We start from the raw sequence: 24,450 nt of genomic DNA on the forward strand, positions 1-24,450 counted from the left end.
CAAAGGAGCATTGTTGCCCGCCAGCTGCAAGTGTTGCACAAGGAAGCTTGTGGTTGTGCAACTGTGGCAAACTGAGCAGGCCCTACACAGCTGCTGCGGACTGTCCGCAGCAGAAGGAAATGTCAAACCAATATTGACTCCTTAGCAAAGGACTATGCCATATCCCTGCCCAAGGGCTCTGAATGGAAAGCTAGGCCTTTTCCACCATCACTGGGCAGACTAGGACCATAAAAATGGCGGGAAACCTCCCCTGGTACCAGAAAAATGGCGGGAAAACTCTTCAGCAAAGGGCTATGCCATACCTCTGTCCAAGAGCGCCGAACGGCAAAGTTAGGCCCTTTCCAGTCACTGGACAGACTGGGACCATAAAAACGGCAGGAAACATCCTCGGGAGAGGCCTACACCATATCTCTGCCTAAGGATTCTGCGTAGCAAAGCTAGGCCCTTTCCCCGGGGTTCTGAGTGGAAAAGCTAAGCCCTGTCCAGAGTCACTGGACAGACTAGGATCCAAAACACAGCGGAGAGTGATAAAGAACTGCCTACTTCTCTCACCCCAAGCAGCGTCCACACCAAACGTTGCTGCTCTGGCGCAATTTCTGAGTACTTGGAAGGTATTGGCTGCCTTGCTTACCTGAGGGCCTGAGGTGACCACGTACTGCACACGCAAGGCAAAGCCCAAATTGCAGGTCAACATTCCTCCTGGTGGAGTTCCTTCTAACACGGGCTGTGAAATGTATGAAGCTGATGGCCACGGAGACGGCTGCAGCTGCGTATCACTGCGCTGTGCCTCAACGATGCCCATAAAAACAGGCCAGGATGGCGCAGCCACGGTTACACGCATGCAGTGAAAGGGAGTGGTACCAGATATTACGTGGATAAATCCCTAATTAATAAACACACACACAGGTAGAGTGGTGCAGTGGATTAGTGAAACCAAAAATAACCACATACAGCAGAGGGGAGCGGTTTGACCTCTAAATGCAGCCAAGGGCAAAATTAGCAAGGCCAAAATCACTGAGCTCTAAAAGCAGCCAGGAGCAAAAATCACACCTCAGGATAAAAAAGGTTGGGCAGTAAGACCTGTTGGGCTGTTGCTGGATTAACCTGCTGCAACTGGCCTGATCTGCGAACAGGCTGCTGTTCTACAACTGAAGCATGGCTTGATTGGCCATACCCCATTTACTACCACCTCCTCAACAGAGGATGGGGTTCTTGCTCCCCATATACACTTGGCATTAAATACGGGGGATCTGGAAAATGCAATTTGTCAGGTGTAGCAGCTCCGCTGTGCTCCAAACAGATGGTGCCACCGCTCCTTTCCACAATGGCAGGCACTGGTGCTTCCCTGAACCCCCGAGATCTTAGTGGCACCTCTGTGGAGTTATCTACCGGGATAGTGCAGAGCCCCTTGAGGAAGTCCTCTCAGCGGGATCAGCAACATCCAGTTTTGGTGCCTGCCACATGATGGCGTGAATCTGTAGCGGCTGGGTGCTGACCGGCTACCGCCGAGTGCTTCCCAAAGCTCTTAAAATGCCTTTTGTTCTTTAAGGCTGCCTGCGGCTGGGTGCAGAGGCCTCGGTAATTGTGAGTAGGCTTATGGGGGCTGCAAAGCTAAGCCCTGAAGACATCCCTTCAAGCAGGCCATCGCCGCCAATAAGCAGCCCTTGCTGAAAATTGGTGGGAAGCTGGAGCGGGAGGAACTGACTGTGGCCACTGCCGAGTGCTGCACAGGCTTTTTAGGGTATTTCTTTCTTGCTGCATTATTATTATTATTATTGAATTTATTAGTCGCCCATCTGGTTGGTTCACCAGCCACTCTTCACCAGCATGACCTTTCGTTTTGTCCATGTCTCACAGGGAGAAAGACAGCCGACAGAAGGTGAGGAAAACTGGCAGAGGGAAGGAGACAAGAATGTGACCAAAAAAAATTCTTTTTTAAAGAACGACAAACAGAGGGGAAAGAAGCGTAAGAAAGGAGGAGATAAAACACATAAGGGAGAAGAAACTATTATCCTTCAGAGAAGGAAGACAACTCAATGGGATGTGCTCCAAGCGGAGGCAGGAAACACACTGAGCCTCAACAAGAGGAGCAGAAGTATTTGCTGAAGCGTTTCCTGTCTCTGAGCTGTAGGGGGAGCTACACTACCCGCTTGGAGACCTTTGTCATCCATGAGAATGAAAACTTGACTTACCGTAAATTTCCGTTTGATGTCGGCAGTGGAGGACATTCTCCCTACCTCACCTTCCTCTGCTGGTTTGGGACAGGAGGGGGTCTTTGGGCCTCTGCCTCCATTCTACACTGCTAAGAATGTTTAGGTTGTCTTATCCCATTGTACTGTTTTATCACGTACATGTTGATGTTAAGGCTGGAGTTCCCATTGTTTTGATCTGCGTGTTTTTTTCTCAGATTTTGACTCCGGTGCCCAGAGGAGTTCTGGGCTTTGTTAATGTGGGGTTGAGAAGTTGTTCTTGCTCTGCCACCCCGACTGGAGAGTGGCACCACTCCTCCCCTGGAGAGGACGCAAAGGATTCTGGACCCTGCCTGTCAATCCAGTGTCAATCCATCCTTAACATAGAATGCCCTCCACTGCCAACATCAAACAGAAATTCAAGGTAAGTAAAATTTCCGTTTCGTCAGAGATACCAGATGCGGAATGCACCATTTCAGGAGGAGGTTTCCACTTCTGAAATGCTCTACTATTAAAAATAACTAGGTAGAAAGATTCTACAACCACCTTCCACCAACTATTAGGTACTTCCTCCCCCCAGCACCTCAATTTACAGGGAAGCATCTAAATATATAATCCTACATTGCTACACATATGGAGCGTTGCTCCTGGACCACAATTTAGAATATAACCTATGCAAGTATGTGCCTGTAGTTGATGTGAAGATATAGATATAACTTTAACAGCATCTATTTTTCCTTCTAGGGACAGTACAGTAAAAGGCCCAAATTATGGGATATACAAGACAGATTATGTATGTATGTGTTATTTGAGTGCTATGTCAAGAAAGCTAGGAGAGGTTGAGAGAAAAGCGAGTTCACACGTCCTGAAAAACGTTAGCTAAGCTGTGGGCCTTCAGATGTTGCTGAACTCCAGCTCTCCTCAACCCAGACCACTGGCCCTGCTGGTTGGAACTGATGGGAGATCAGCAACATCTGGAGAGCAACAGATTAGTCACCCGTGCTATAGAAAACACAAAGACAATTATGACTCTCCTTCAAACTGTTTTAAGAGAATCTTGAGGCTTTTAAAAATAAAAGTGTCCATGAACAAGCTGAACTTCATCATACATGCTTAAGTAAATTTCCCAGAGACTGAATGCAAGAGCTCTTTATTGATTTGATGACAAACAGATTTTAAAACAAACTTTAGATGGACTTTTTTTTCCTGAAGAAATAACACCGTGCTGCCACTGATGTTATATGAAAACTCAAGAATTTCGTAACTGCTACAAAGGGGGGGGGGAAATAACCCAGCACAAAGCAGACGCAAGCGGTTGCTAATGAGTAAAATGTGAGAAAGGGGTGGGGAGGAATTGGGGAGGCAGTGGAAGGGGCGTGGGAAGGGGGGGCGGGAATACAATACTCAGTGGATTGCCTTGCACAGAAAGGGATAGCGCTTAAAAGTCTAGCTCAAAAATCTATGCAGCCACACAGCGTATCCAACAGGGCAGGAAAGAAAGTGAAGGGGCAGCCTTCTGGCAAGTCTGAATAAATAAAGAGTCGTATCTTTCAGGAAGGATGGTAGCCTGCAATCCCCTTTTCCTTACTCATGGCAGAAGTCTAAGAATTCTGGAGATCTGTTTTTGGGTAATGAGAACTGTGAGGGTTACTCACATTCCCATTCCATATGCTACACTCCACCACTAGGATCTGGAGCTATATCAGCCAGGGCTGATGGGTTCTGGGGAGGATCAAAAGAGATCAGTCAAGTACACTTCTTGCAGGACAGAAGTGCAGGGGGGTTTTTCTGGGTGGGAAAGATGGAAGGAATGAGGAAGACAAGATTTTCAAATTTTCTTTTAAAAAAGCATGGGGGGTTCTCTTTTAAGTACATTTGCGTAAGTTACCTCAAGTTCCTCAACACAGAAAAGTTAAACAGATGCTTAGAGCCCTTTGATTGGAAAAAGCCAAATGAATTGATAAGCTTTTTTAAAAAAAAATCACATCTAGAAAGCTGATCAAACTGTCTCAGAGAGGTAAAGGACATGAGAATATTTATGGATCACTAAGGGCAGAGGGGAAATAAACCAACAAGGCAAGGGTCAAACAGGAATTCCTATTTTTGCATTTTTTTCCCTAGAACATTTTTATGAAGATAAAAAATGCTTTCTACTCTGAGGGCAGCCAAGGTGGGTTTTCCCAAGTGCCCTTTTCTAGTCAGACTCAAAGCAGTGGTAGTTTGAAGGAGCCCACCAGAGGGTGCTTGCCCCCCCCCAAAAGAAACATTATCTCCAGTTTTGTTTAAACTTCCGGCACTCAACTCACTTCACAGCTCCCTGCTGCACAGAACCTTCCAACAACACCCCAATATGCTCCAAGAATTAGGCCAACGTATTGCAGCCACCTTCCACCAATCCTCCTTGCTCCTCTGCCTGCCCCACTCAACCTGCCTCAACATATCTTTATAAGAGTCTTTACTTCAAAACCAATATAATCCCCGGTTTCCACTACAGTTCTCCCATTGCTGGTGGGTCCAGATAAAAAAGCAGCCCAGTCCCAGCATCCTTTTTCAACTATGGGGGGTGCAAAGGGCACAGATACCCAATCCCCCCTTTCGTGAAGCGCATGGTAAGTCGTACAGAAAAGAAAAAAACTCCGTCGTCACACAGAGCAGAGCCCAGACAGAAGCCAATTTAAAGGAAGATGAACACACTCAAACCTTCCGCCTGGTGGCCGGGATGCACTGGCTTTCCTTGCTAACTGCTACCCTCCATCTGAAGAAGAGGCTGATTGACTGAAATCACACTGAAAAGATCTTTTAAAAGACTGGTGCTCTAATTTTTTTTTAAGCATTAAACTTTTTATATATATAATTTTTTTTAAGCTTCTTAGAACAAGGATTCCCAGCCCCTTCCCGGTCCACTAATAAGATTTCAGAGACAAACTTCTAAAAAAATATCCAGTGCTTCTTTGAAAGAATCTCTTTATGTTTTTAAAAAAGGAAAAAACAAAGTCACCCCATCTTAGCCCATTCAGAATGTGGGCGACGCCACACACGAGGACCAAAGCTGGATTCTGGACAGCAAAACCGTGCACCTCAGAGTAGAGTACCAGCCAGCTGGCTTCCCATGAACATGGGCAGATGTATTCCTCTTGGATGATGCGCTTGCTCCTAAAAAATATCATCAGGTGTCACTTTAAAAAAAAAAAAATGGAGGGGGGAAGAGAGAGATCGGTACACACATAACTCTGAGATGGGGTTTTTTCCTGTGCCAGCTCTGCTCAGGAGAAGAACGGAATGAAGTGGATCTTTGCTTCTAAAGCCCTTCTCTCTTAATCTTTCTCTCTCTCTCTTTCTCTCTCAATGTGTGTGTGTTGACAGGGGAGGACAGGGAATTCCGCTGACCACTCTGTTCTTCCAGGGCGAGTAGGCTCCCCTCCAATGAGGTGCCAGTCAGTCCGCTGGGGGTCCCTCTTCCCACCTCTGGTCAGTCTCCTTGTCTCAGTGAGCTAGCAGTGGGCTCTCTCTCTTCCTCTCGCTTGCGCGCTCTCTCCTCTTCTCTATCCTCTCTGTTGGTTCCTCTCTTCCTCTCCCTCTCTCTCCTGTTGCTCTCACAGAGTTGCTTCAGTTTTAGCAGTGGAAAACAGGTATCCATTTTATTTTATTTTTATTACCCAGAATAAAATGCTGTTGAACTAAGCTCCACACAAGCTTAGCTCTTCTCCTTCAACCTAAATTAAAGACAAAAAGAGGAAAAGGGGAATGGCATTACTGTCACAAGCCTGGGGCTGTTGGTTGCAAGAACGCTTCTGAACACAAGAACTTGTCATAAATGGCTCAACAAGCAGAACCAAGACTCGAGTGTTGGTTTCACCGCTATGAACAGCCTGTACAATTAGGCCCAGTGGGTATAACTTCCTCACCACACCTTGAAACATGTCACCACTCACAACATGACCCATTTAACACACAAGAGTCTCCCCTCGCCCAGCGCCAGACAATGGCCCTGAAGTCAGCTCACAAGCAGGGTGGCCAAGAGCCATTGAGACTTCATCCTCCATGAATGTTCCTAATCCTTATTTATGCACCAAGTCTGCAACCACCACATCTTGCAGCAACCGAGTCCCACTAGGTAATGGTGTGAGAAGTTTCACAGAAGACCCCTGAATTCTGATTTGCCCTTTAAAGCAATTAGAGAGGCAGAGTAGATTTCATTGTTTAAAAACACCCCCAAAAGGCACCAAGGACAAGATGTCATCACCCAATGCACCTCAACTCCTCTTCCTATCGCCCTGGCTCCTTCCTACATTTTTGGATTAGAGAGCAACTTCCTGGTAGTCCCAAGCCTCCCTGCCAAAGTCAGCAACCCCAAGGACCAGGGAGCTGGGTGTTCCATGGTGTGTGCAAGGGCTGCTGATGGGACCATTTCTCTGCTTCTGTTCTCCAAAGGACCTTACACTCTAATACTGTGACAGTCCCGTCACTCCATGTTGATATGCACGCTCCCCCTGGTAAGTCGAGTCCTGTGACAGGGCCACGTCGATCTGAGATTTGAACTCATCACCAAGGTAACTATCCTGAAGAGAAAAAGGGTGGGGGAGAGAGAAGAGAGATTATTTTCCTACTGGAAGATGGGAGGGGGCTGGGAAAAGGAAGAGAGCAGGGACGACTCCTCCTCCTCTCCATCTGGGAGGGCACACAGTTATTTTTAACTTATATCCTGCTTTTCTAAACATCATTTAAAGGAGCCGAACAGAAACCACAGAACATAAGAACATAAGAAGAGCCTGCTGGATCAGGCCAGTGGCCCATCTAGTCCAGCATCCTGTTCTCACAGTGGCCAACCAGGTGCCTGGGGGAAGCCCGCAAGCAGGACCCGAGTGCAAGAACACTCTCCCCTCCTGAGGCTTCCGGCAACTGGTTTTCAGAAGCATGCTGCCTCTGACTAGGGTGGCACAGCACAGCCATCACGGCTAGTAGCCATTGATAGCCCAGTCCTCCATGAATTTGTCTAATCTTCTTTTAAAGCAGTCCAAGCTGGTGGCCATTACTGCATCTTGTGGGAGCAAATTCCATAGTTTAACTATGCGCTGAGTAAAGAAGTACTTCCTTTTGTCTGTCCTGAATCTTCCAACATTCAGCTTCTTTGAATGTCCCCGAGTTCTAGTATTATGAGAGAGGGAGAAGAACTTTTCTCTATCCACTTTCTCAATGCCATGCATAATTTTATACACTTCTATCATGTCTCCTCTGACCCGCCTTTTCTCTAAACTAAAAAGCCCCAAATGCTGCAACCTTTCCTCGTAAGGGAGTCGCTCCATCCCCTTGATCATTCTGGTTGCCCTCTTCTGAACCTTTTCCAACTCTATAATATCCTTTTTGAGATGAGGCGACCAGAACTGTACACAGTATTCCAAATGTGGCCGCACCATAGCAAAAGCAATACATGAAACAGCAGCACAATTCAATGTTTGAACAGGCAGGTGAAATAGAGACATGTGGTTCACCCCAGCCTGCCAGATCTCCATTGGGAGGGCATGCCACACAATTTTAGCATCAACAAGGTGGACTCGTCTCTTGCACCCATCTGTGAGATGGAAAGAGCAGGCCCTCTGACCTCGAGCCTAAGGGCTGGGCAGGTTCTTATGGCAAAAGGTAGTTCTTAAGGTACTGGTCTTAAAGCCATTGAGGGTTTTAAACTTTAGAGTCCATTACCTGCGACAGCTCTGGCTGGGACAGGCCTGGCTGGCTCATCTGAGATGGCTGGCTCATGGAGATGTAGCCCTGAGTCAAAGGGCCCTGAGAGAAAGGCTGGGAGACCACGTCCTGACTGGCCTGGCTGTTGGGGAGGTTTGACTGACTGGCCCCTGGAATCCCAAAGCGATTCTTCTGGCGCCCACCACGGCCAGTCTTGCCTTTTGGGTTTCCACGTCCTAAAAAAGCAATCAGGTCTCAACACAGAGAGAAAACACTCATTCAGTAAGCATGCACCTCTGCTGCACTTGGAATGAAACAGCTTCCTGACAAACAGCACATATTAGGGGGCAGAGGAAAGCTGCAGCCAGAGAAGAACACAAGACAGCCCCAATGAAACAGGGCAAAGGCCCATTTAGTCCAGCACTGACCAATCAGATGCCTCTTCTGGGCAGCCCACAAGCAACAGCGCTTTCCCACTTGTGATTCCCAGCAACTGGCATTCAGAAGCATACTGTCTCTGACAGTGGAGGGAAAACTTAGCCCTTGTGGCCAGTAGCCACTGACAGCCTTTAGCCTCCATGAATTTGTCTAAACCTCTTCTGAAGCCATCCAAGTTGGTGGCCATCATCACCTCTTGTGGGATCAAATTCTATAGTTTAACTATGTACTGTGAAGATGTCCTTTGTTTTGCCTGTCCTGAATCTTCTGACATTCAGAGAGTATGTTTAAGTCCTCCGATCAGGAAATTAATGCCCCCAACAGAGAGGTTTCAGCCCTGTACCTCACACCAAAGGCCCTTTGCATCTACCACTCAGGTACCAATAATGACCAGAATAGTATTTCTTTTCAAAGTATTATGCCCTCACAGTATGCCAAATACCTCTGGGAAACTCCCAAGGAGACTGGTACAAGAACACTCCCTTCTGTTTGTCTCTAGAATCTGTTATTCAGGGGTATCCACTGGGTTATAACGCAGCTAAGTTCTACTCAGAGTAGACCTATCTGAAATTAATGGAACTAGTTTCGTTATGCCTGTTAATTTCAACTCTAATGTTGGATTCAACCCACTGTAGCTACCAGAGATAACGCTGACAGACCTATCCTCTGAATTTGAGAAGTACTGATTAAATATGGTGAACTGATCCCAATCAATGAATTTAGTCATTGGTATTGAATCATAACTAAATCAATTCACAACATTTAATCAGTTCTATGTTTAATCAGTTTACAGAGCATGACTGGGCTCCCCTTCTACGTTGGCTATCTAAAGTATCTGGCCTTAGAAGCACCAATGGAAGATTAAAGAGTTTGCAATTATTTTCCTGGAACTTCTCACAAAGCAGTAATCTATCCCAGACTGACCTCCTTCACTGACAGGGAACACAGTACGTTCTTCCACCACCTCACATTGTGGATTGTTGAAGTCACTGGCATGTGCACCGAACCAGAGACCTACTTATTGAGGTTTTTCAAATAAGCATTGCTGGAGGAGGGAGCAAGCTGCAACCATACCCCTAACACTCCTTCTGCCCGGACACTTAGCATTGCGGAAGTCACACAAGACAAGACAGAGACAAGTCCGTATGTGGAGTGCAAACCCCAGATATCTCCTACCAGCAGCAGGCCCGTTGGCCTGTCCAAAATAGCCTGGGGGCGGCATGGGAGGCATCACCAAGTTGAATGGGATGGGAATGTTCATGGCGGTGACATGACTAGGCCCGGCAGAGATCATCCCAATCTGATCGTGCGTTTGGAAATACATGTTGGAGGGCCGGCCTGAGGACAGGACACAAAGACCTCAGAGAGAACAACTTCAAGGCAGCAGGGACACAGAATGAGATTGCAGACACAAGCCTTTGTCACCTCTTTCAGTCTCCACAGATACAGAGTTCATGCAGGTTCTGAAACAGGCGGTGGTGAGACCGCTCCTAAAAAAACCCTCCTTGGACCCTGATAATTTGGACAACTATAGGCCGGTAGCAAATGTTCCATTCCTGGGCAAGGTCCTAGAGCGTGTGGTCGCTCGCCAACTCCAGGCTCTCTTGGATGAAACTGATTATCTGGACCCATTTCAATCGGGCTTTCGGCCGGGGTTTGGTACAGAAACGGCCTTGGTCGCCCTGTATGATGACCTCTGTCGGGAGAAAGACAGAGGGAGTGTAACTCTGTTGGTTCTCCTTGATCTCTCAGCGGCGTTTGATACCATCGACCATGGTATCCTTCTGGAGCGACTTACGGATTTAGGAGTGGGAGGCACTGCTTGGCGGTGGCTCTGCTCCTATCTCGGGAATCGTCTCCAGAAGGTGATGCTGGGGGAACATTACTCGAGTCCCTGGGTACTCCAATATGGAGTCCCACAGGGTTCAGTTCTGTCCCCCATGCTTTTCAATATCTATATGAAGCCGCTGGGTGAGGTCATCAGGAGTTTTGGAGTGCGTTTCCAGCAATATGCTGATGATACGCAGCTCTACTACTCCTTTTCGTCTTCGTCAGGTGAGGCTGTTGATGTACTAGACCGCTGCCTGGCCGCGATAATGGGCTGGATGAGAGCTAATAAACTGAAACTCAATCCTAACAAGACTGAGATGCTGTTGGTGGGAGGGCCCTCTGCCCAGATGGTTGACGTTAGACCTGCCCTAGATGGGGTTACACTCCCCCTAAAGGAGCAGGTACGTAGTTTGGGGGTCTTATTAGATCCGCTCCTGTCACTTGAGGCTCAGGTAGCCTCGGTGGCACGGACTGCATTCTACCAGCTTCGGCTGGTAGCCCAACTACGACCCTATCTGGACAGGGAGAATCTCGCCTCAGTTATCCATGCTATGGTAACCTCTAGATTGGACTACTGTAATGCACTCTACGTGGGGCTACCTGTGAAGACGGTTCGGAAACTTCAGCTAGTGCAAAATGCTGCGGCCAGAGTTCTCACTGGGACAAAGAAATTTGACCATATAACACCTGTCCTGGCGCAGCTGCACTGGCTACCGATATGTTTCCGGGCCAGATTCAAAGTGTTGGTTCTTACCTATAAAGCCCTAAACGGCATCGGACCGCAATACCTGGTGGAACGCCTCTCTCGCTATGTACCTACCCGTTCACTACGCTCGACGTCGAAGGCCCATCTCCGGGTCCCAACTCATAAAGAGGCCCGGAGATCAACAACTAGATCTAGGGCCTTCTCAGTGGTGGCCCCCGAACTATGGAATGCCCTCCCAGACGAGATACACCTGGCGCCTTCTTTGTTATCTTTTCGGCGCCAGGTAAAAACCTACCTTTTCGCCCAGGCTTTTTAAACATTTTAAATTTAATTTTAAACCTAATATGGATTTTAATTTATAAACTCATGGCAATTCTATTTCGGATTTTTATCATGTTATATTTTTCACACTTGCTCATATTTTAATTGTGATTTTATTTGTTGTACACCGCCCTGAGAGCTTTCTGCTATAGGGCGGTCTAGAAATGTAATAAAATAAATAAATAAAAATAAATATTTGCCCCCTAACTTTGGGCCTTTTAAGCAGCACAAGGAAAATTTGTTCTAAGACTCTAGTATTTTATTGACAAGGCTAACTCGGCACCCGTCTACAGCACACATCTCCATTATGACACGAAGATGAGTTGTCATTCATGAGGCACACAAACACACACACACAAAAAGCTTTGGCTGGGATGAAAAGCTAACAGCCCGTTGCTCTGGAGCCAAGAAGTGCCTTTTGTTTTGACTGGGAGAGATTCCCCCAAGTTCTTACCTTGGCTGCTGCGGTCATATACTGATCCAGGGATGATAGCTTCACGGGCATCATACATGGCAGTTGTCATGAACCGGGCTCCCTAAGATAGATGGAGAAATTGAACAAAAGGCCATTTAAAGCTTTTACACGCTTTGTGTGAACAGTTACTATTGGCCGACATAGGAATCTTCTAGCCAGAAACTAGATGTAGGAAGACATGGGCCTGCCTCTCTTCTTTCAAGGCGTCTTGCCAGCAGAAGTCTGCACACAGTTATGAAGCGAGGAGTTCCCAGTTCAACCACAGACACCTGCATGGGCTGTGCTCCACAGCCATCACCAAGAGAGGCACGGCTGGTGAAGACGCACGAGAGACACGGCCTTATCAGTGGCAGCTGAACCACTGCGAAGCTCCCTCCCGAAGGAGGCTGGATGGGGGTCTCATCGGCATCTTTTCAGCATCGTTTCAGACAGAACGCTCAGACATTTCTGCACCACAAAACTATTAGTGTATTTTAACCTTGCCTATTGTGCGATGAGGGCTCGCTCTTTAGCTGGTTTGCCTTGGCTTATTTTATTAAATGGTACGATTTTTACTTATTCAGCCATTCCCTCCAAGGTGGCTTACAAGTTCAAAAGGTAGCATGTTTGGGTGATGAGATGTTTTTTTCAAGCGGTCGTTTCCCATCTCCGTTCTGTCACTCACCTGTGCCAGGGGGTCCAACCTGCTTGACTAGAGAGACCGGCGCAGGAGGCCTCAGAAAGCTGCTGTCCAGGCACATAACACTGGCCAAGGTGGATCACTGAGTGCAAGGCAAGCGTAACAAGTCTACTGACTTCTGCTGGCAGGGTTGGCCCTTTATAACCCAAGCAATTCTAGGACAGCAAAGCCAAACCTTAAAAGCAGGGCACAGGCAGAGAGTCTCTAGACCCACAACAGTTCTTTGGCACGCGCAAAACCCCACAAATTGCCCAGGGGTGGCACTTACAGGGTTGATGGTATTGACAAGCTTCCGAGGCTTGCTGAACTGCATGAGGCTCTCGCGGAGGTTGTTCAGTGGCCCCTCAACCAGCACTTTCTGCTCCTTGTAGTAGTTCAGCAGGTGGTTCCAGAGGGGTTGCTTGGAAAGTGCTTTTGGATTCCCAACAATGATGACACCGTATCTTTACAAACAAAAAGTCAACAATAAAGCACTGCCCTGTGGCCCAAGATAGATGCCAGCTTGCTTGGACTCCCGATACACTAGCACCCTGCAACTAAGGATTGCTTGTTCCCAGAGCAGCCTGCGCAAGTGTTACACTCTTCACTGGAGGCCATCTCCATTGCCTTTGGAAGTGAGGCAGGCAATGATTGACAAGAAGGGCCTTCTCAGTTGCGGATGTATTTATGCTCCTCACAGAGAGACTTGCCTGGCACCCACATTGATATATTTTTAGTGCCTAGCAAAGACCCTTCATATTTGTTTGGGCCTTCCTGCATGTCACCGTAAGGTTAGTTGGATGGCTTTTTTAATTTAAACATTTCAATACTGCCTTTCATCAAGAAAGATTTCAGGATAGTGAACAACAATACGGACCACGAACTAAATTAAAGCCCAACACAACACAAGAACATGGGCAGCCACGGCAAGAGACTGCAGATGAGACAGTCATTGTGGCTGTGTACTGTAACCAGCATGGATTTTTCACCTTCCGCAATGTTAAATTGAAAATACCCCCCCAGCCATTCTGATGCTTCCCATAAGCCCATTTCAAAACAAAACCTTACAGTACTTATAGTCCTGAACTCAGAAACGCTTGCTTAACAACCCTCTAAGCTTTTATGGCAATATACAAAACAGTCAGAGAGAATCAAGAGTTCAAAGTGTAAAACATGAGGAAAAAAATCCAGACCCCAGACTTTGTCACAATTTGTTGAAATTAATTAAAAATCCGCCATGTTCACAGAGTACCTGTAATCCTATTACTGACCTTGCCCCATACTCTGACTTTCATCTTCTGCAGTTAAAAAATTAAAAGAACGCCTGGCTGATTTTTAATTAATTTAAGAAATTTAGCACTGAAGTCTATTATAACATCAGACATGTTATTTATTTATTATTTAATTTATATCCCGCCCTTCCTCCCAGCAGGAGCCCAGTGCAGCAAACAAAAGCAGTAAAAACACTTTAAAACATCATAAAAACAGACCTTAAAATACATTAAAACAAAACTAAAAACATTCTTTAAAAAAGCTTTAAAAACATCTTAAAAGGGTTAAAAAAACATTGTTTTTTGGGGGGGGGAAAGGGTTTTAAAAAAACATATTAGAAGCAATTTCAACACAGACATGTCCAGTAAGAACCAACTGTCAGCGTTCTAAAAGCCAGACTCGCAGCTGCTGGGCTTGCCTAATCAGGGGACCATACCCACACCAGACCTTTATTTCACTTTAGACTGTCATGGCTTCCCCCAAAGAATCCTGGGAAGTGTAGTTTGTGAAGGGGGTTGAGAGGAGACTCCTATTCCCCTGACAGAGCTCTAGTGCCCAGAGTGGTTTAACAGTCAGCCGCCGTGATTGAAGCTCTGTGAGGGGAACTGGGCATCTGCTAGCAACTCTCAGCATCCTTTATAAACTACACATCACAGGATTCTTCGGGGGAAGCCATGACTGTCTTTGGGGGAAGCCATGACGGCGTGGGACCACAATACCTGCTGGAACGCCTCTCCCGATATGAACCTGCCAGTACACTACGTTCTACATCGAAGGCCCTCCTCCGAGTTCCAACTCATAGAGAAGCTCGGAGGGTGATAACTAGAACTAGGGCCTTCTCAGTGGTGGCCCCCGAACTTTGGAACAGTCTCCCTGATGAGGTGCGCTTGGCGCCGATGTTACTGTCTTTCCGGCGCCAAGTCAAAACCTTCCTCTTTTCTAAGGCATTTTAATCTAACTTAATTTAGTTTTAACATGTGTTGTAATTGTTTTTAGTTTTTTTATTCTTTTACATTGTTGTTGTATTTTACTATGGATTTTTTGTATATATTTGCACTTTGTTGTACACCACCCAGTGAGCTACGCTAGTCGGGCGGTATAAAAATCAAATAAATAAATAAATAAATAAAAATAAAGTGAAATAAAGGTCTGGTGTGGATGCGGCCAGAGACAGCTTTGGTTTAAATTTGGGTGGGAGGCTGTTGTAGAATAAAAAGGTGGAGGAAACCCTAAAAAACAATGGTACTGTTCAAAATGTTTTCCTTTGGAAAGGAAAGGGGTTTTTCCTCTACTTAGTGCTCACCTACCCAATCAGAGGCATGTTACCAAATTCTTCCAAGCTACACAGGAAGTGGATTGGACTGTGAAAGACCAACCCAAATTGTGTTTGCATTTTGACAAATTTGTAGGGGGGTCCAATATCTCAGAGAGGAGGTCAGGTCTCCTGCTCCCCTGGTGCATTCACTATAGCTGCCCAACTTCCCTGCTTTTTAAAGTTTGATAGTAATATCTGTTGGGTATAGGTATGTTCTTAAATCGCAAGGGGTTTTTTTGCCTATTAGTGAATTTAAATTAAAATGCCTGGCTAAATAAAAACATCATAACTTGTGCCAAGAAGACTGTAAAAGAGGCATCACGTATAACTCTTTAGGGAATTGACCATCCCTGAGAAAGCCTCCTCCCCTGTGCTCATCTCACACTTCTGATACGGAAGGCTCTCGGAAAAGGCTCTTCAGCAGAAGATCTTCACGCAATCCAAGATCTTTATTGCATCTGCTCATTTTAATACTGTGTTATGTTTTCAGAACGGGGGAACTGTATTTTGTGTTATGATCTTGCAAGCTGTTTTTAGAGCTAGTCAGCTGAAGAGCAGCATGAACACTATTCATGTGGAACAGTTTGGTGACTTGAGGTGCCATTAAAACAAAACAGAATGCTTCTGTGTATCTATGCAAGAACAGCCAACACAAGCAGATTGGTTTTATTGGCTCAGCTGTTTGTAGTTTGATCAAAACAAATTCACTCCAAAACCAGAGCCAGTGAAGACCATTTTTGCTTTTTTCCTCACCCCAAGCAGAAGGGTCAGAAATATGGTAAGTGACGCACACCCCTCCCCAATTTGTAAGAACCCAAACTTCCTTAGTTTGGAAGACGCAATGGGCTCTACAGGACGGGGAGGCATTATTGGCTTGTGTAGGCAGCTTCTTCTGTACCTTGCTCTGGTAAGAGCTACGTTGAGGCGCCTGGGGTCATTCAGAAAGCCAATTCCTTGGTGCTCATTGGCTCTGACACAGGACAGGATTATGAAGTCCTTCTCACGCCCTTGAAAAGCATCAACACTGGCAATTTCCACTTCCTGAAAAAAAAAGGGTGGGGGAGAGAGAAAAGGGCCCTGTTAGAGCAAGTTCTGGATCACTCACATCCCTACACCCCTCACGTTCTCCTTCAGTGGGAGTTATCCAGGAATGGATTACTTCACCCACTTGCTTCAGAGACAGGGTTGCAACTCCCAGAAAACAATAGTTCAAACTACTTTCAAATTCTGAGGATAATCTTCTGTCTTATTCCTATTCCATTTTGGGGGAGGGAGATTAATATACCCAGCAGTCCATAAACTTACTGTTATAGAAGTTAACAGCTCCTTGGATGTCAGTTCTGTAATTTATTCAGCTGCCCTACTTCCTTAAATTGGGGGAGGCTCCTCCCATTGAAGTAGGAGCAATCACAGAGTCATTCGCATAGCACGGATGAGCAGGAGGAACCCCCCCCCCACAGTTCTATTTAGTAGACTGGAAGCTTAACATTCACGGCAAGTCCTTTGCGTTATGTTGTACTACACACTTTATACATGACAGACGGCCGAGGTTTCTATCCTTCTCCCCACCCCCACATGAAGTGGAAAATTTGTAAATACAAGCTGGATTGCTTCGAACCAGTTGCAGGACTACTGGGTTCGATGCAAACCTTGGAGGGTTGCAGGGAGCCCAGAGACCGCACAGGGCGTGCTGTACCTGGTAAAGCTTGGTATGCAGAGAGCCGCTGAACTGCATATACTGCACCAGGTAGGAGCGCTGGCCCTCATAGGGAGTGATGATGCCAATCTGATCTGGCTTCGCACCAGCCTTCAGCAGCTTGGTGGTGATCTTCTCCACATTTGCTGCCTCTGTCCTGCAGAAGGGGTGACAGGGAGGAGGGTCTTCTTTGGCTCCATGTAGTAAGCAGCGGCAGATAGGCCTCAGCGTAACCAGAACTCCCAAGTTTGCTCAACACCTCAAGGCTGTGTACAATGCCCTAATCCATTCTGCTCCCAAGACTCACATTTCCAAAGCATTAAGTATTACGGAGAGGAGGAGGGGAAAGGAGAAGAGTGCTCTCAACACAGGAAAGGGCGCCATTTGGCACATGGCATGCATTTCTTGGCGTTATTCGGGTTGGAATAATGTGACCGAGCATGTGCAGTGTTAGTTGTCAATGCGCACACCCTCGGCCAAACATTTCGTTGCCATCCTGCCAAGCAGGGTCTTGAAGGAGCAGATGGCACTGAGCACCTGGGCCCCTTTGGAAGTTCCCAGCTGCCTTCGTTGGACCACCATGAAAGTAAGCTGACTGAACTGGGAGCACCCCCTGGGAAGAGTCTCCAACTGACAACACAAAGGTTTTTTGGGAGGGGGCACAGGGAAGAGAGACCGCCGTTGCTAGATCATGTCTGCCTCCTCCCCACTCTGCTTGGGTCCCTTTGAACTACAGGGCCTAAAAGATTCAGTCTACATTTTAAGCCATGTTGTCTTCGCTGTTGGATGAAATGAGTGACTGCTCCTTTTACCCAGGACATCAAGACAAAGGAGGAGACACACACTGATTACCCGACCAAGATGTGAAGCCACCTTCACCCTCACCTTTCCAGCCGGACTCAGCTGGAACCTCTCCTCTTTCCCACACGGCTTACCTGTTCAAGTAAGACGTTCCAGAGCTTGCAATTTCTTCTTGCCCTTGGGTCACATAGAAAAACATGGGCTTGTCTGGTTGGGGCCACTGGAAGTCAAATCCCTTCTTTACACGGTCCGCTGCAGAGAGACATGGAAGCAGATTGTCAGTGCAAGCATCTCCTGTGGAGGCCTGAGATTCCTAAAGGGATACGCTTTGTGCAGACCCCAACCAGAAGGTTTTTTCATCAAGGTGAACGGGCCTGAACCGCACCAAAATCCAAAATCCACAATCTCCCAATGACAAGACTATTGCAAGGACTGATTGGAAGCTACAAGGCCCACTCAGTGCCCCTGAGCAACCTGCACTCCTATCAGGCTTCACTTCCCCCCTTTTATTTATTTATTGTATTTATATACCGCCCCATAGCCGAAGCTCTCTGGGTGGTTTACAATATTACCTGCAGTGACTCCGTTTTGGAGCGATCCTTCATAAAATATATTGGAAGGAAAAGCACTCAGGGCTGGGTGCATGCGGTACTGCACTTGCAAACGGATGGGCCTGATGCCCAGCACCACCAGTCGTTCGAAGAGAGACTGAGACAGGCCTGCTTTAGCTGCCTTCTTGCACATCACGACAGGGCCAAGCTGGCAGTGGTCACCCACAAGGATCAACTAGGAAAACAAAATCCAGGGTCAACAGGAGGACCCATTACACACACTCTCGCACACTTCTCACCAGCCCAGGCGAAGTCCCCAGCCTGTCTCTAAAAGGGTGAAGGCCGTGGCCGAAAAGGAAGGGCAGTTGGTGGACGTTAAGTCCTCCTAAAGGCAGTTTCCATCTTCTGAGGCCCAGTGATTAAGGTGCTAAAGCTGGAAGCCTCTCGTGAGCAATCCCTCCTGTGCAATCTTTACATCAGCAGCCTCATACAACCTCTGTTCTCCACAAGCCATTCCATACCTTTATTTTCCTGTTCCAGTGTTCATGCGCTATAAATTGCATATAAAGATTGTGGCAATTGCTAGGAACAGCAGCAGAGCTAGTTGCCTCCATCCCATTTGGTACCTCTCATTTTCAAACAGCCCCACCTACCTGCTTTGCCCCAAGGACAACTGGCACCATGCACTCTGGCTCCGTTGCCTGGGTGCTTTCATCAATCAAAATGGAGCGAAACTGCATTTTTGCAAGCCTCGGGTCCCCAGCTCCTACACACGTGCAGCAAATGACATCGGCATTCTGAGTGGGACAAAGCAACGAAGTTTCAGGAGAATGTCCAGCACAGGACTTTGAACACCATCCCCCACCCACAAAAATATCCAAAGAAACAGGGGGAGCAATTTATACAGTCTGCATGCAAACCGGCAGGTGCCTTTCCAGTGAGCTACGGTCCTTCCCTTAAAAATAAATTCAGATCCCAGTCTTCAAGGTTCTAATTAAGGGGGCTGATTTTAAATAGGAACATAGGAAGCTGTCTTGCATTGAGTCAGCCCACTGGTTCATCTGTCTCAGTATTTATATTGACTGAGATGCCAGGAGCCGAACTTGGGTTCTTTTGCACAGCCGCCCTGCCTCTCAGCGATGACCCCTCCCCAATCTTCCTACAGCAAGACTTCAAAATTATGTGAGATGGTTTATTAATTGGGTTTTTTTTGTAATTTCTATTGTTGCCATTGGGATGACAAAGCGTGCTGGTCAGCCTCATGGGTCTTACTGACTTGGCCATAGGCCGCAGGTCTGGTCGGACCAACTGACAGTACCAGCTTAGGGTGAGATAAAGGCAATCTCAGGAGCGAGAGGGGGATTTTACCATGAGCAATTCCCGCTCAGCTGTCCGTTTCAGGGCCCGGTAGCGCTTTTCATCTGCAGATGACAGCTCCCCAGTCTCGTCTTTCAGCTGCTGCAGCTTCTGCAGCTCAGGCATACTGAGGAGCAAACACACATCGCTGGTGATGCTATATAATGTTCCAGTTAGCCAAGTCTTTACAAGATTTTTGCTTAAAGAATTTATACTCTGCTTTCAGATTTAACAACACGCTTCCAAGGTGGCTATCAACAGACACCACAATTAAAATAAAATAAAAAACAAATCCACAAAGCGGCCAACATAAAATAAAGGCACTAATCTGCAAACACATTCATAAACCCATCAAATTAATAGATACAAGTGATTTTAAGAACTCTGCTTGAAAGTTATCTGAGCGCCTCTAAATCCAACTACCAGTCACTGGGTGGAAAAACAGTGAGAAAGGACTATTGCCCTCGCATCTTGCCTATGTGGTCGGCCACTATGGGAAATGGGGTGCTGGACTTTGATCAGCTGCAGGCTCTTTTTATATTCTTAAGAAGTTTGTTGAAAAACTAAAATCTCCACAAGGCTCAGGCAAATAAAGATCTTAATCTGGGCACAGGCAGAGCCAGGCAAGCCTCTCTGGGGACGGCATTCCATAAACAGTGCTGCAAAGCAGCTAAGGAAGGAGAGGGCTTTATGTCTGGAAGGAATACAGCGAGGGATAACGACAGCATTATGGGGAAGGCTGGCTAAGGTAGCTAGAGGAATAGCGGGTCTAGGCCCTACTACGGTCAGGGTGGATGGCAGAGAATTAAGCTCCAGAACACAACATTTCTACAGGCCCCGGTCTCAGGCTGCTCCTAACCTGTCCATGTTCCTGATCTGGTTGTGCAGCGCAAGGAAAGAGACAGGGGAGTCAATGGCCTCACGGCTCTTTGCGCACAGGCGAACCACCTTCAGCCCCGTTTGATGGATCTTCTCTGTCAGCTGGTCCACAGCTATATTACTTGGGGCACAAACTAGTACAGGCCTTGGGGGGAAAAAAGACAGTGAAAAATTAAATCCAATTCTGACCATATTTCAATTAAAAACAAAAACCATTCAATCCCCACAAGAGCTCCCCCTAACTCTTCACTATCATAGAATAGTAGAGTTGGAAGGGGCCTGTAAGGCTATCAAGTCCAACCCCCTGCTCAATGCAGGAATCCAAATCAAAGCATTCCCGACAGATGGCTGTCCAGCTGCCTCTTGAATGCCTCCAGCGTCGGAGAGCCCACTACCTCTCTAGGTCATTGGTTCCATTGTGGTATGGCTCTAACAGTTGGGAAGTTTTTCCTGATGTTCATTCGAAATCTGGCTTCCTGCAACTTGAGCCCATTATTCCGTGTCCTGCACTCTGGGATGATTGAGAAGAGATCCCGTCCCTCCTCTGTGTGACAACCTTTTATGTACTTGAAGAGTGGTATAATATCTCCCCTCAGTCTTCTCTTCTCCAGGCTAAACAGGCCCAGTTCTTTCAGTCTCTCCTCATAGGGCTTTGTTTCCAGTCCTCTGAACATCCTTGTTGCCCTCCTCTGAACCTGTTCCAGTTTGTCTGCATCCTTCTTTAAGTGCGGAGACCAGAACTGGACGCAGTATTCAAGATGAGGCCTAACCAGTGCTGAATAGAGGGAACTAATACTTCACACGATTTGAAAACTATACTTCTGTTAATGCAGCCTAATACAGCATTTGCCTTTTTTGCAGCCACATCACAGTTGGCTCATATTCAGCTTGTGATTAACAACAATTCCAAGATCCTTCTCACATGTCGTATTGCTGAGCCAAGCATCCCCCATCTTATAACTGTGCACTTGGTTTCTTTTTCCTAGGTGTAGAACTTTGCATTTATCCCTGTTGAATTTCATTCTATTGTTTTCAGCCCAATGCTCCAGCCTATCAAGGTCCCTTTGCATTTTGTTTCTGTCTTCCACAGTATTAGCTGTGCCCCCCAGTTTTGAATCATCTGCAAATTAGATAAGCATGCTCTGTACCTCCTCATCCAAGTCGTTAATAACCTATATTACCTATAATTGAGGACTAAAGGTGACGTCCAACTGTAAAACCAGCCCAGGATTAGGCCCTTCAGCATTAAAACTTGATCAGGGGCTGAAGTGGATTACCAAGACTGATCAATGTTACGAAGGGTTAAGGGTAGCATAACATGGTAAAGGTTGTCAGAGGGAAATTTGTGCTTGAGAAAAAATTTAAGGGATGATTACGAGAAAGCTTTGGGTCTTTCACCTGCACTAGACAAGAGGCCCTAGAACAATCTTTTAAGAAAGGGCCTATGCAGATGTACACTAAAATTACCTAGACAGCGATTCTACAGCCCTTGGTGGCATTGCACTCTTTTAACCAAGGTGATTCTGGCTCTTACCCATTTCCTTGCCTAGCCAGATGGTACACAATGGTGGCCGACGTTACAGTCTTGCCTGTCCCGGGAGGGCCCTGGATAAGGCTCAATGGGCGTTGCAGGACAGTCTTCACGGCATACACCTGGGAAAGAGAAGGCTCTGAATTCCGGCCAGGGATAAAAACAGGTTGCGAAACTGACCCCTGACGCTCTCAGAACCAGCTCTGGCCTTTGCCATTACCTGAGAATGGTTGAGGTCAGGAAGTCCTTGTGCTGTGAAGCGCTTCGGCAGCTGACATTTGATGATGACATCTTCCACCTCATGGCCCAGGAGCTTGTGATAGATGTAACCAGACACAGAGGTTTCATCCACAGCAAATGTTTTGAGGGCGCTCTGCATTCTGAAAAGGTTGAGGCACAAGCACAAACCATGCGTCACCGCCAACATTTATGCAACGGACTTCACAAGCCCGAGAGAGCTGCTGCCTTCTAGATAACACTTCACCCACCTGTCAAAGGAAGTTGACTTCCACACAAAGTCTACTTGGAAGTTGTGGGTCACTTCCACAGGGGCGCCAACGCTGCTCCTCAGCTCAATCGCAATTTCATCACCATAATCTTCAGCACCTCGTTAAGTAGCAATTTCTCTGAAAAGCGGCAAGTTCCTCTTAAAAAGCTCTCCCTCCCCGCTCCTTTTCCAGCACTGGAAGTCTACAGAGCAGGCGACACCCGAAGGCTCACCGCAGCTTCTACTGCTGAAGTGAAGCTGGCCTAGCCCCATTAGCTGCCTGGATGGGAGCCCAACCTGGGAATGGCATGTTGAGCTGCTCTGCTCTCCTCAGAGAAAGAACGGAGATCCAACAACCACTGTTCTAATTACACAGCATGCCATTCAATCCACTATGCAGCTGAGATGTTGGGCGTCTTCCTTACTGCCTGATGAAATTAAAAGGATACTATCAGGAACTTTAATAACATGGCCGATTCCTTTCCACAATGGAGCCAAATCCCCTTTGTATCTCAGGCAGATCTCATCTCCCTGCATCAGACGCATATCTGAAGAGAGACAGTGAGAAGCTTTAAGTATTGCCAAAGTCATCATCGATTTCACCGTTCATGAATATTGATAACTGTATACAACTGAGTCTGCCAACTTATTGTCTTTTTTTAAAGTTAGCCCAAGCCAATCTTCCTGGCACGTTAACCTTGCTGACTTCCTGTTCTGACCTGAATCTGTCTTTGGCAAGGTGAAGTAGGCAATCCTCTTCTTGTTCAAGCCCAGATCCCATCTCACGGTGATGTTGTCTTGTGTCTAAATATAAAGAGAGAGAGATTCTAACTTTAAAAGTACTGGCAAAAATGCAATCAGTAGCAGATCTGATCTTGTTTCCTGTTTGGTTTCCTTAGCACTACACAATCACAGGAAGAACTGTTAGACGCCCCCCCATGATACTTCAGAGGTTATGCTGTTCAAGCTGCTGCTGGAAGACGCAGCAGCAGTTCCAATGGGCCTGCGGGGGGTCAGCATCATTAAGGAAAAAGGGTGGACTGATGACTCTAAGATTAAGCAGAGCTTCGGTTCTTTCTGGAAGAACTGAGCCTCCTTCAAATCCACCCCTCACCCTACTCTTCATCTCCAAGATGATCCAGTGTGGCCTCAATCAATGCCCAGAGGATCAACGTCTAACTGAAGACCAATCCCACTCTGCAAAAGAACTTTGCTACAGTGGTCAGTTATCTTAAGGCTGAAGATGCAAGATAAAGGAAACACTGGCCCCCAAATTGCAGGATGGAAGGAAGGGGGCACCACATACACAGTCATCGTCACCTTCACAAGGAACATTTCCCCACCGCTTTTGTCAAGTCACTCAGAGCTCCTAGGAGGTGGGATAACAACTAGTTAAGAACACTCTCCCACTGCAAGAGCCTCTGCTCTCGTTCAGCACAGAATATTTGTCCGCCCGGCATGCAAGAACAGCTCAATTATTAACACGATTAGCTGAATCAAAAAGAGGAAAAAAGAAATGCTAACATTACCAGAGATCAGGATTTTTTTTAAAAAAAATAAAAAACATGTTTTAAAAGAGATTGGTTCATTGGCACTTATCATGAAGGTGGACGAAGGCAGCCAGTCACTGATAGGTTAATGCCTCTGACTAGCCCAGGCAGAAAACTCTTCAAGCAATTTGCATGTGCTCCTCCCTCTCTCTTCCAGGAGACCTCAGTTTCATTTCTGGCCAAACCTTGGAAGATCTTTAAGAAAAATCTACTGAACCTTATTAACAATTGTAATCTATGGTCTGGGGAGTCCATATATACATATAACCTTCTAAGAGTAAAAAATGTGGAAGCAAATAGAGTAGACAACAGAATTTACAGCGCCATGAGTGAGCGGCTTGCATGCAGGGTGTGGCCTCTGAATGACTCCCTTTGTCTTCCAGAGAAGGCACCTTTATGGAAAGGGCCAATGAACCATTCTTCTGATGGACTCTGGGAGCCAGTGGCTGATGGGTGGGGGCAAGCCTAGAACCACCCATTAATCTTGCAGAACATTCTGAGGAATGCCTGGCCAATGACCGCCTCTGCAGAGGCAAGAAGGTTCAGCTTATCATGGCGCATGAACATTCAGCAGAAGCCCAGGTGGCCACCCTGCATATTTCAAGAATGCTTGCGTTAGTGGCTAGAGCTGCCAAGGTGGCTACCGCCCTAGTATAGCAGGCCATGATGCAGCCTGTGACATGAAGATGCTGTACCTCATGGGCCAAGCAAATCCA

At 46.8% G+C, this 24,450-nt stretch overlaps 1 protein-coding gene across 2 annotated transcripts in view; it reads right to left on the reverse strand.

Moving 5' to 3' along the window:
- Positions 1 to 3,323: 3,323 nt before the first annotated feature.
- The window catches only part of UPF1 (UPF1 RNA helicase and ATPase), a 47,296-nt gene continuing 26,169 nt past the window's right edge, over positions 3,324 to 24,450 (reverse strand). The window contains exons 7-24 of one of the 2 annotated variants that reach the window (XM_061600774.1): positions 22,904 to 22,988; positions 22,634 to 22,732; positions 22,186 to 22,294; positions 21,918 to 22,077; positions 21,701 to 21,819; positions 20,147 to 20,311; positions 19,300 to 19,414; positions 18,585 to 18,728; positions 17,953 to 18,166; positions 17,515 to 17,632; positions 16,580 to 16,736; positions 15,782 to 15,924; positions 12,586 to 12,760; positions 11,618 to 11,699; positions 9,483 to 9,644; positions 7,887 to 8,122; positions 6,629 to 6,748; positions 3,324 to 5,902 (exon numbers count right to left, since the gene is read on the reverse strand). In XM_061600774.1, the coding sequence (XP_061456758.1) occupies positions 6,632 to 6,748; positions 7,887 to 8,122; positions 9,483 to 9,644; positions 11,618 to 11,699; positions 12,586 to 12,760; positions 15,782 to 15,924; positions 16,580 to 16,736; positions 17,515 to 17,632; positions 17,953 to 18,166; positions 18,585 to 18,728; positions 19,300 to 19,414; positions 20,147 to 20,311; positions 21,701 to 21,819; positions 21,918 to 22,077; positions 22,186 to 22,294; positions 22,634 to 22,732; positions 22,904 to 22,988 (2,400 nt within the window). In that variant the 3' untranslated portion in view covers positions 3,324 to 5,902; positions 6,629 to 6,631. The remainder of the gene's footprint in view (positions 5,903 to 6,628; positions 6,749 to 7,886; positions 8,123 to 9,482; positions 9,645 to 11,617; positions 11,700 to 12,585; positions 12,761 to 15,781; positions 15,925 to 16,579; positions 16,737 to 17,514; positions 17,633 to 17,952; positions 18,167 to 18,584; positions 18,729 to 19,299; positions 19,415 to 20,146; positions 20,312 to 21,700; positions 21,820 to 21,917; positions 22,078 to 22,185; positions 22,295 to 22,633; positions 22,733 to 22,903; positions 22,989 to 24,450) is intronic. The other variant, XM_061600775.1, reaches the window with a different exon arrangement.

The sequence above is a fragment of the Rhineura floridana genome, chromosome 18, assembly GCF_030035675.1.
Source record: "Rhineura floridana isolate rRhiFlo1 chromosome 18, rRhiFlo1.hap2, whole genome shotgun sequence".
Taxonomy (NCBI): Eukaryota; Metazoa; Chordata; class Lepidosauria; order Squamata; family Rhineuridae; genus Rhineura; species Rhineura floridana.